We start from the raw sequence: 12,780 nt of genomic DNA, 5'->3' as shown, positions 1-12,780 counted from the left end.
TATTTACACATGGGTGACCAATCAGTCACTGGTGAATATTCGAGTCCTTTTAGTTTAGGCTGCCATGAAAAACAAAAACAAAAACCTGTAAACATTTATTTCCGTGTTATATTAGATAAAAATGCCCATGAATACAGTAGCTGGGTTGTACATAGGCATCCCCTGCTTTTGTCAGAAGCTGTCCTCTATTTTCCAGCCTGTCTGTATTCTTCCTGTGTATGTCCTCCTCTGTCACTTTGCCTTATTCCCTTGCAGCAGGGTGTCTGACTGAACTTGAGTCAGGGTGGCAGCCAACAAGCCCATGGTCCATCTTTTCTCTGCCCCTCACAGCTCGGTGCTGTAAATGCTCACAGCCATGCCTGGCTTCTATCATGACTTACTGGTCTGACTAAAGGCTTCTCTTACTTCACCTTCTGAGCTATCTCTTCAGCCTCTTTTCCCATTTTATATCCCACCAGCAATATACAAGTGACTTTATTTCTCTCCATTTCCACCAGCATTTGGTGTCACTGTTTGTTAATTTTAGCCTTTCTAATTAATGTTCTGGATAACTCATTAGGGTTTGAACTTTTTCCTAATGACTAACAATGTAAAATCTTTTCATGAACTTATTTGCTACCTGTATATCCTCTCTGGTGAAATAGCCTCTTCTTCTTTATTTTTTAAAATTACAGTTCTACTTCTTTCAGGTGTAGACATATTCAGGTCCCATGGTGCACATGTAAAGGTCAGATGACAACTCTCGTGAGAGTTTGTTCCATCTCTTCACTGTGTGGATTCTGGGGATCAAACTCAGATTTGGTAGCAGGTGTCTTTACCTGCTGAGCAGTCTTGATGGCTGTTTTTTTTTTTTTAAATTAATTTTTAAGTTTATAATTTTTATAATTTTTAAGATTCAGTAGTTCTATGTGTTCCAAATATTAGTCATTTGTTTTTTTTTTTTTTAATCTATATGGTTTGCAAAGATTTTTCTCAGTCTATAGCTTCTATAGCTTGTCTTTGCCTTCTTTTAATGGGGTCCCTTGAAGAAGAAGCACTTTTCTAATCCATGCTAATTATTTTCTGAAAATCTGGCTATGTAGTGATACTCTTTTTTATTCCTTGTATTGGTAATTTGTATCTTTCTCTTTGTTAATCTTGCTATGTATCAGTTTTATTGATATGGCAGAATTTAATCATGCATTTCCCTTTGTTCTGTGTTCCTGCTTTGAGACAGGGTCTCATTATCTATAGAGCAGTAGCCATAGAAATTCTTTGACACATTATTTCATCACTCAAGTGCTTTTGTTTCTTTTTGTGTATAAAATAGACCAGTATATAGAGAGCTTATTTATTTGCCCATGTCAGTTATGTTTTAGAGTGGCAACAAAAACATGGATTCACTTCATTGTTAAGATTATTCAGGAGCTTAGATTGCTGTGGAGAAACTTTTGCCTTTGGATCACTTAGCACTAAATTTGGTGGACATGTTGTTACGTACCTTTGAGAGAATCAGTAGAAGAAAAATACAATAAAAGTATATGCTTACTGTGTTGTGAAGGCCACAGAAAGGTTTACACATTGTAACTTTCCAGAACAATCTTGTACAGATAAATCTTAGCCTCTTTTTTGAAATCTTTTGTGAATATCCTTGTCTAGACAGTAGTGACTTTTAACCCTAATTTTGATAGTGACTCAAAACTAGCCTTTTATTAGTGCACATAGCATTAACAAGCAAATAGTATGGAGACAACAGTTGAAAAGACCCTTACAAATAATGAGGCACCTCATTTATAGTCCTTTTTAAAATCTCTATCACATTTAACAAAAATGCTGGTCATGTAAGATGATTTCTTTACCTAATATCTCGGTCTTGCATATAAAGCAAAAAAGTAGAATTACCTTAACCTTTTCTCCAGTCTCTTCATGCTTTACTGGTTATTCTGTAACTTAGGGAGTTTTATGTCTCTCTGTTGTCTGAGATACTTACCTCCTACTGTGATTGTGGGTGAATCTTCTTTCTTTTGTATTTAACAGGACATCATGAAGTTGCTGTGATATAACTGAAAAATAAAAAAGTTTTGTTCAAAATAATAACTGTAAGAAGTTTTTTATCAGAAAATTAACCTCACATGTATCAGTTAATTTGTAGCTTGTCAGTGATGTATTCAAACCAGTGGGCTTCTTGGGCTTCTTCAGTCTAAGGATGAAACCTGTTTCTGGTGCAGCTTTTATCTTGTTATTATGTTAATATTTTTGTTGTGTGCATGAATTATACTTTTTTATGAAGGCTATGTAAGCAAATCCCCATTTTGTGTTAAAAATTTAAAATCTAAAGTCTATGGAAAATTTGTGAAAACACTGTAAATTAATCATATATCCTTTACTTTGACATTTTGCCTCATTTAATTACTTTACATATGTATTATTTATGCCAAACTAATAATCATGTCCTTTCTTAAATACTTTATATACTTTTGTAGAAATAAGGAAACCTAAGTAGTTAAACATAATCAACTTAAAAGTAATACAATATTCAGATGTTTCTAAAATATTGTTTAAAAAATTTTGATGTCACATTCATTTAATTTCCTTAAACCCAGAATAGTTTGCTCAGCTTTTTATTTCTTTTATGCAAGATTTTCAAAGTAGTCTTTCTTTGTATTTTACTTTATAATTGAACTTAGTTTGCTCATTCCTGACGAATACTCCAAGGTCAGGAATTCTCAGTGGGTCACATGAAGGGTACCTGCCCATTGTTATTCCTATGGTTACATAAATTAGAACTTAATTGACGTTTGGTAGCACTAGATGTTGTCATGACCTCTGGCAGTCACTGATATTTTTATTGACTCCATGGTTTTGCCTTTTCCACAGTGTCATACTGATGAGATCATATAATAGTTTTTAAAGATGGGCTTGCTTCTCTTTATATGAATTTAAAAATTTCAATGTCTCCATGACTGTGCAGTACATTTCTTTTTAACAGTGACTAGTATTATATTATCTGAATGTACCACAGTTATTATTTATTGAGATACTCAAATGTTGGTTGCTTCCAAGTTTTGTCAGAATAAACCAGCTGTAGAGTCATGTGCATTTTTTTTTAAACCAGCTGTAGAGTCATGTGCAAAATTTTTTTTTTTTTTTTGTATAGTGTTTTCATTTAACTTGGGAAAACACTGAAGCGTAGTATTTTAATTTGTTTTCTGTTGCTGCCACAAAGTATTTGGGAATAGGTACTTTTTAAAGGCAGATTTATTTAGGTGGTGGTTTTAGAGTAAAAATTCAATATTGGGCTGCTCCATCTGTACAGTAGCTCTCTCACAAAATGAGAGACAAGCGGGAGGCAAATAGCTTTATGCAGAGTGGGTCAAACAGTGTACTCAGGAGTTAGCTTATTCTAAGACAACAACACTCAAAGTAATCCCACCCACGGGAAGTCTCCTACTAAGTTCCACTTCTTAAAGGGTCTGCTGCAGCTTTAACCCCAATCACTGCTGGGCAATGAACCCAGGTCCTAGTGCATCTAGGCAAGCACTGTTCCACTGAGTTGTATCTTTAGCCCTTTCACTGTCTCTTATTAACATGTGGACATCAAACATTCAGAATCTTTGAGGGAATCACATCTAAATCATGCTTAGTGTTGTTTTACAAGTATATCTTCTAGTGAAGGCAGCATATTTACACACAGTATTCTTACATTAAAGTTCCTGGTGTTAACAAAGATAAGTATGTAAAACAAAGGCATTACATTTTTTTTCACAAACTCTTTGCATGTATGTCTTCTTGTTCATTTCTCCCTTTATTATGAAGGGATTATAGCCTATTAAAATACTACACAATTATTATTAAAAGGGCTACTACAGGAAACATTCTTAGGCTGAATTCTTGATTTTAGTAATGAAGTACTTTACCGAAATACTTACTCAGTTTCCAATTATTGGAACTTCCTTTCTTGACAGTGTGCTTCTAAATAGTGTGACTAACAAAGAGACTTGTACTCTACATGTGCAAAAATATCTAATGATAAACATTGACAATGTTTACTAATCTTATTTATTTTCAGATCTCAAGTTTTGTGTCCTTTTTACCTTTAGTGTATGTAACATAAACCAGTTATTAGATGCAATGTTTGGTGGCTAGTAACACATAAATCATTAATATCTGTAAATAATTATTATTTTTCATAAATGCTAACTAAAATTTACCAGTGATTAACATCTGGGCCAAGTGTACCCATTTCTGAAAATTATTAATTATTGATTTAATTTTCTTAAAAATGCTATACACATTCATATTACCCTTTTCTTGTGAGTTTAGGCAGAGTATGTATTTCAAGTAATGAGTATACTTCATATAGATTTTTAAATTTGTGAGTAGCAAATTACTATAATTGTAATTTTTATTATTAAGAAGTTTTATGGGATCTATAATAATACTTCAATTCCTAACATTAGTAATTTTTAGCTTAGCTAGAGGCTTATTAATGTTTTGTATGGTGAAAAGAACCAAGTTAAAAATTAAGATTTTTTTTATGTTGTTTGCATGCATGTATCTTTGTACACCACATTGTACAATCAATGCCCTTTTAAAGTCAGAGGAAGGTGTCAGATCCGTTGGAAATGTAATTACAGATGGTTGTAAGCTTCTATGTGGATGCTGGGAATGGAACCTGGGTCCTCTGTAAGAGCAGCAAATGCTGCTCTTACCTTCTAAATGTTCTCTACAGCTTCTTTTTTAATGTCTAAAGCTTTTTAAATGTTTTCTATCTCCTTGCTTACTACTTATTCATGTTTGAAGGTTTTCTACCTCTTGCTGCTCTTAACTTCTAAATGTTCTCTACAGCTTCTTTTTTAATGTCTAAAGCTTTTTAAATGTTTTCTATCTCCTTGCTTACTACTTATTCATGTTTGAAGGTTTTCTACCTCTTTGTTAGAGTACTCAGTATATCAGTAAGATTTTTTTCAAAGTTTCAGCCAGGGTTTCCAGAAATTCTTTAACATGTTTGGTTTTGATACTTGCACTGATTTTTCAAACTGTATTTTGTATCTTTTAGTATGCAATAGTTAATGTGATGTATTGGCACTGTTAGGATTGCAGTGGCAGAGGAAGCAGTCTATGTCCTAAGAGTGGGTCTGACTAAGTCTTAGTGAATTCATGTTTTCACCAGTGTTTTTAGTAGTCTGCTGCCGTCCTTGTCCTTAGTTGGGACCAAAGAGCTATAAGGAGCTGGAGTCCATTACTTCTCTTTCTCTATAGAGAAGGCTAAAGGCAGGTGGAATCTTTCACCTATGTAGATAGTTAGGCTTTGGTAAACTAAATTTCTTTGAAGGGAGGCATTGTTAAAAGAGCATGAATATGTAGTACAAGATGATAGTATATTTGTATACTCAAAGAATAAATGAATTATAAAAAATAAATTAAGAAAGAATAAATAAAATTATTTTTAAGGGAGAAATCATATCCTGTATAAAAAGTTAGTCACGTCTTTGGATTATATTGAATATAGAATGCCTAATTTTTAAAATAACTATTTGATGCTGGGAGGGCATGTATCTTTGTGGTATAACATTTACCTAGCATATGACTAGCCCCAAGTTAAATCCCAAGTACTGAGTAAAAGATGTTTTAAAATTCCTGTTTGAGTTCTGTGTAGTGGTGCACATCTAATCCTATCATTCATATTTCATGTTTAAGGTTGTAGGAGAGTTGTAGATTTTTTTTTACTTTGTCCAGGTCATTACTTTTTAAAAGGATGAATTCTTTTTGGATTTTTCTTAACATGCTACACAGGAAACTGGAAGTGTTTTTACAAGACGTTTTGTTGTTGTTTATGTTTTTTTTTCTTTTGAGACAGCATCTTGCTGTGTTTCCCTAGATGAGTTGGTACTCATTATGTAGACCAGATGGCCTAAAACTCATGGTAATTATTCTGCCTCTGCCTGCTGGGTGCTAGAGTTACATGCATGTGCTCCCATGCCAACTTAATACAGAGATTGGTTTATGGAAATTAGAGCATCTTTTAAGAGTATAAGCAAAGAACAGTGATTTATATTATGAAATGTAATAGTAAGATAACGATGGGTAGACAAGATTATAAAGTAAGTACTTTATTCAAAATAACAAAAAAGATACAATTTGATTGGTAATTTCTTAATTATATATAATAAACATTTAACTTTTATTTCTACTATTTGGTTGATTTTCTTGTTTTTACTTCTACATTTAACAGTAAACAACATTATATTTTCAGTATTAATAGGTTTGATTAAAGCCTGCATATTTTGTCAGAAGGAAACAGTTTTGAACAATTACAAGGAATTATAGCAATTCAATATGTTAACTGTTTTATATGAGCACGCAGTAACATTTAGCCACTGTGTACTCTGATATTTAGTGTAAGGAGCTAGTAATGTTTTAGACAGTTAAATATCTTACGCTCTTCCAAATTTCAGGTGTGTACTATTGGGAATCCAGCATGGATATTAGTGTAGGGATTCTCTTAAGAGTGTTAAATTTACTAAGCTTCTTTCTTGCCTTAATTCATCTTTTCCTAAATTAACACACTTAATGATTCTTTGCATAGTTTCAGGAACATAACAACAGTACCATACTAACTTTCTAAGCATTTGGTGTTTATAAAGTAATACTGGGAAGAAAATGCCTTGGAAAACTTGTGACTTTAGTTCTCTTAATGAATTGCATTGAAAGAGTATGTTTAAATTCCTTTGATTCAGTATTTTTGAGAATTTGGTAGCATTTTCCTTTTTGTTTCATAGTGATATTGATGCTTTATGGTTAGCATAACTCTTTAATGATGTATTTAGTATATAAATATTATACATAGTTCTTTTCTGTATGTACTTGGCACACAATGCTTTTTAACTACATACTTATTAAATATTAAATTAATATTCCCAACATTTCAGAGTTAATTGTGTAGACAACTGGAAGAATGGAGGGAGCGCTGTCTTCAAGCAGGGTCAATGCTAATTTCTGTGCCATTTAGATTTTAGTGTATGTGTTACCAAAGTGGTCAGTGTGTGTGTGTGTGTGTGTGTGTGTGTGTGTGTGTGTGTGTGTGTGTGTGTGTGTATGTATGTATGTATGTATGTATGTATGTATTCCAGGGGAAGAAGGGATGTGTTTGCCATGTACTGCCTAATACCACTGGAAATTGTAGTGGCATTGCCATTAACTGCCACAGGAATAGAAACCCACACAAATCTCAAAAGAATAAATGAATCTCAATTATGCAAGTGAATAATGCTAGCATTATGTAGGGACAATGGTACTAATAAATTATGTTATTTGTTGTGTCTTTTTTTTCTCTCTCTCCTTTGGACATTGGAACTGTGATCAGTAGGACAGTTATAGGTGCTTTAGTTTTAGCGAACTAAACTGCTGTGTCTTAATTTTAATAGATTAACTTTCTCTTTTTGTGTTTTGGGGGACCATGTGTATGTAAGAAATCCTTGTGTTTTAACCATATGGGGTTTGTCTGTTAAAAATATGTATAGTTCTGTTTATACTTTGTATATTTTAATGTTGGTGCCCCTAATAATATTTCTTGTGTTTGTGCATATGTGTACTTGTATGATATAACATATTTCCTATTATTTTAAATATTTCTGTGTTCTTACTTTAAAGATGCATCTCTAATGTATATGGATTTTATTATCTTACCCAGTATGAAAATCTTGGTCTTGTAGTGGTTGTCCTAGAGATTATAATATGCAGCATTGGTTTATTACAGTTTTATTGAAAACACTTTTACTTCTCTTGTAATAATGATAAGAACTTAGAACATATAAACTCAATTTGCTTTTCTCCAGCTTTTTATACCATTTACATATGCATTAAAATACTCACTGGACATAATTATTATGCATACTCTTAGTATTTATTTAAATTTGCCCATGCATTTGTCCTTTCAGTAGCTCTTGGAGGTTTTTTTTTTAATCTGCTGTTAAAAATTTTTCTTTTTCTGAAGGATATTTTCTCTGTAATATTTTTTTAATATTTTTCCTGGACTTGAGAATTTTTTGCATTTTTTTTCAGATTTTACTTTTTTCTGTTCTCTTTCCTACGTTCTTTTAGGGACTCCCCATGTTTAGTTTCTTTTTTATAGAAACTAAAGGCTTATTGGGCCTTATGGTTTCAGATCGATATAGTCTGTGATAGTGGAACAAAGGTATGATGGCACATGGGTGTGGCTGGGGTCATGAAATTCTCAAAACCAACAAGGCCATACCTCCTATACTTCTGGGACCGAATATCTAAATGCCCAAAACTCTGGATGACATCTCAATCAAATCACTTCATCACATGTATGCAAAATCATTTGTTTTCTTTTCTGTATTTTCTTATTTGATTTTGTTCTTTAGTAGGCATATATTCTGTTTTCAGGTATCTGTCTTTTGAAAATATGCTTAATTTCCTGTTAACCTCATTTAACTCTTAATTTTATAAATTTAATTATTTTAAATGTTTTGATTTTTTATGCTTCCCTTTCATTATATTTCTCTTCTGTTTTTTGATTTATTTTTATATTTAATAATTTCATTTGTTTAATTTTTCCTGTGATGTTGGAAGTTGAACCTATAGCCTTTGACATCTAGTTAACTGTTCTGCCCCACTAAGCTGCATCCCCACTTAAAATAACTATTACTTGAAAACCTGTAGAGTACTAGAAGAAGAGGTAGGGACTGGTTTAGATTGATGTTAATGACAAGTCATGATAAGGAGCAGAAAGATAAAAAGATCTAGAAAGGTTAGGCCATGTGCCCAACTATATTGGGGACTGAGTCAGGAAATCACAAGTTCATTGCCCTCCTGGACTGAATGAGTTCCAAACCAACCTGAACATTTTAGCCATATCCTGGAGAGGAGAGGAGTGTGGCATGAGGTGATTTCTATCATTATCATCATCATGTTTTATTTTTAACTTGCTTGGTTTGAATTGTTGGTTCATATTGAAAGATTCAGCAGCTGTTTTGTCTCTAAAATTGATGGGAGAGTTAGGAATGATTTAACTTATTAAAATTTCTCTTGATCATAACACTGGCAAATATAGCAAATTACTTAGGACACATGTATTCTACCTTTTCTCAAGTTTATTTTGGAAATCCTAAGCAAAACCCTGCTCTTTTTAGTTCCCTTTGTTGAGATAGCATCTCATCTCAAAACAGACTGGTATTTTGATAAACAGAAGCAGGGTTATGAGACTTTTGTGAGAGAATGTGTTAACAATATTTGTGATACAGCAATCATCCTAGTGTGGCTAAAGAGGAAGATTGGAGTCTTTCATGGTAGCCTTTGAGTTGTCTGTGCTTAATTTGCTTTATGGGGCTTATGGTTTTTGCAAATAATAAACTTAACGCCAGCAAGAAATAACCAATTTTAGAAGAGACAGGAATTTTGTTAGACAATTTGGTTAGCCTTTTGAAAGTTATAGAACACTTCTGAAGTAGTATGATCAGCTATGTAACCATGTAGTTCAGGTAATAAAGGGTTCCCTGGCAATTGAATTTCTATACAGAAACATTGTGTTTTCTTGTAAGAAGACTTAAGCTTAAATATATGGTCATGAAGTAGGTTGTCTAAAATCCTGGGCAATGATCAGGTTCCTGTTAAAACAGGAAATTTGAATAGCAGTCTTTTAAATAGTTATCTGTTTTCCTGTTAGGGTAGTAAGACTAAAATTAGATAAAATATTATTTTCTACATGATCCTGAGTTCTTTGCTATGTCAGATGGATTCCCTAATATATAGAGTTGTTGTCAATTATTTCTAATTAGTCATGTTCCAGGAAAGGAATTGATACAATAAAGGTTTCTATTTTGAGGAAATAGAGGTAAACCTGGAGCCAAGGGGGTTGAGGGAACAGTGAGATACAGGATTTGGGTGTGCAGAACAAATTTAGAAACTTTGTGTGAATCAGTGATTTTATGGAATTTTGGGAGGAGGTGAAAAATGGAGTTAAAACTGAGTTGTTCAGACTACACAGATGTTTAAATTGCATGTGAGTGTTTAAAACTTAGAGTATTAATTTTTATTTTAATTATGTGTGTTCTCCCCTAGGTGGTATCATGGAAAACTTGATAGAACTATAGCAGAAGAACGCCTCAGGCAGGCAGGGAAATCTGGAAGCTATCTTATAAGAGAGAGTGATCGGAGGCCGGGGTCCTTTGTACTTTCATTTCTTAGTCAGACAAATGTTGTCAACCATTTTAGGTAAGTATTTGTTCCTAATACTTTGTTGTTATTTGTTTTAATATAGCAATTTGGTATTTAACCTGATACATACTTATAAATACATTCACTTTTACTTGATTTCAATTAAGTTAATCATTTATAGTAAATATTTTTGAAATGTTTAAACTTTGATTAAAGATAGTAAGTAATATTAGTCATTACAATGCCAGTGTTCAAATATATTTCTCATACTTGAGATGCACTCTGAAAAGATGAAAGCTAAACTGAAAGAAATATAAACTGAAACTTGACTGTAGAGTCACAGAAAATACACAAAACACTGTATAGAAGTTGAGATTGTCCTTAGTTCTTTTTAGCTTCTCTATCTTGAAATTTGGTACATGTTCACTTTTGTGAGATAAACAGATATGTATATTTTCAAATAAGGTGTCATCCTTATTAACTGATAAATGTTCTTGTGCCTTAGACTTTTAAATTTTAGAATAAGTTTTAAGAGGACTGTCATCCTTATTACATGTATAACTTTAACATAAAGTATAATTTAAAATATAACAGTATTTGATCATAATTTTATATAACATTTTTATTATAATTTACACAAATTTTAAGAGATTTGTAAGCTACTTCTACCCATAGAAGTCTTTAAAAAATGGCTAAGTCTTGCAGAGTGTTGGAGACACACCTTCTTTAATCTCATCACTTGGGAGGCAGAGGCAGATGAATGTTAGTTTGAAGCCAGCCTGGTCTACTGAACAAGTGCCAGGATAGGTTCCTGTGTACAGAGAGACCTTGTCATACCCCCCCCCCCAAAAAAAAAAAAAACAGAAAAAGAAAAAAATATTGTAGAGTCTTAAATATAGAAAGTGATGGGAGATATCTGAGGTCAAATTTTCAAATATTTGGTTCAATTACATAATGGAGTCTTGTAAATACAGTGTCATATTAAAAAATAATACTCAGTTACCAGTGATGATATTATTAATAAGTAGATTTTTGAAGTACAGGAATATATGTTAATGGAAAAGATTGTGAAATTGATAAAATTATTCTCTTTGTGAAACTTGGTTTTAAAAATTGGACGTAAATCCTGGGCATTGGTGGCCTTTAATCCTAGCACTTGGAGGCAGAGAGAGGTGAATCTCAGTGAGTTTGAGGCCAGCCTGATCTACAAAGTGAGTTCCAGAACAGCCAGAACTGTTACACAGAGAAACCCTGTCTCTAAAAACAAAACAAAACAAAACAAAAAGTTGGACAAAGGTACTAGAGGGACAAAGCCCCATGGGAAAGAACATGGATTTAATTTCTACTCAAAAAAAAAAGAGAATTAAAGACACTTGTTTTTAAGATCCTTTTCAAACTATTTGTTTATTTTTTCTTTACAACCAGGATTATTGCTATGTGTGGAGATTACTACATTGGTGGAAGGCGTTTTTCTTCACTTTCAGACCTAATAGGTTATTACAGTCATGTTTCTTGTTTACTTAAAGGAGAAAAATTACTATATCCAGTTGCACCACCAGAGGCAAGTGAAACTTGAATGAAATATCATAACTTCTACAAAATCAGATGAACTTTGATCTAATTAAATTCTTAGGTCTATTGTAATTTTATAAGTATTTCTTTTAATTTTGGTTATAATGTTAGAACAAAAATCATTGTTTTTTTACTAAATTTTGTATTGAAGTAACTAGATTTTTAAGATAATCTTGTGCATTTATAACTTAACGTAATTGCTAGAGAAGTTAAAATGTTTTATATTATAAAATGAAGATTAATCTCTATGTTCTGGATAGCTTATTTAATGATTGTTCAGATTACCTTAAAGAAAAATGTTAAACTTTTACAATGTCTGTGAAAGTAACAGGCAAGAGTAGTAAACATTTCTAGGTTCTGATAGAGGCCCAGTAAAGTTTAATTTGAGTGATCTTATGGAGTTTTATCATATGCAGTTGGCTTTAAGCTTTGTGTGGATACATCTTCTTTGACTTGGATACAGAGACAGTCTTCTTTTGATTATGTGCATGAGTGTATGTGTGACTATGTGTACAGACTCACATGTGTGTCAGGGTTGTATGTGCATACTCATGACTGGTGGCTAGAAGTTGACATAAGAAGTCTGTCTTGATTGTTTTCTTCTTGATTAATTGAAGCAGAGTCTTTGGATGAACCCAGAGATTTTCAGTTTGGCTAGTTTGGCTTGAATAGTTTACTTCAGGTATCCCCTGTTCCTGCCTTCTAAATGCTGGGATTACAGGCAGCTGCCACACTTGTCACCTGTAACAATTTTTATATGGGTCCTATGGATCCAATTTTGGTATTCAGACTGTGGGATAGGGGTTTTAGCTACAGAGAAATGAATGGTATCCCCAACCTTTAATTATTAATTACTTTTAATGGTTTTTAGCCAGTAGAAGATAGAAGGCGTGTTCGAGCCATTCTACCCTACACAAAAGTACCAGAAACTGATGAAATAAGGTATTTTATACTATTTATGTTTATGCATTTGAAAGAGCTAGACAATGAAGATTTATTGCTCTTAAACTAGGGCAGGTTTTGAATTTGAGGAAATATGATAACTAT

General features: G+C 32.7%; 1 protein-coding gene across 1 annotated transcript in view; it reads left to right on the top strand.

The window, feature by feature from the left end:
* Positions 1 to 12,780, top strand: part of Rasa1 (RAS p21 protein activator 1) — a 68,812-nt gene that overhangs the window by 16,687 nt on the left and 39,345 nt on the right. Inside the window, exons 2-4 of the mRNA XM_051182939.1 lie at positions 10,066 to 10,218; positions 11,587 to 11,722; positions 12,605 to 12,675. Of these exons, the coding sequence (XP_051038896.1) occupies positions 10,066 to 10,218; positions 11,587 to 11,722; positions 12,605 to 12,675 (360 nt within the window). The remainder of the gene's footprint in view (positions 1 to 10,065; positions 10,219 to 11,586; positions 11,723 to 12,604; positions 12,676 to 12,780) is intronic.

Source organism: Phodopus roborovskii, unplaced genomic scaffold (genome assembly GCF_943737965.1).
Source record: "Phodopus roborovskii unplaced genomic scaffold, PHOROB, whole genome shotgun sequence".
Taxonomy (NCBI): Eukaryota; Metazoa; Chordata; class Mammalia; order Rodentia; family Cricetidae; genus Phodopus; species Phodopus roborovskii.
The sequence above is the reverse complement of the archived record's forward strand: the minus strand, read 5'-3'. Positions and strand labels throughout refer to the sequence as shown.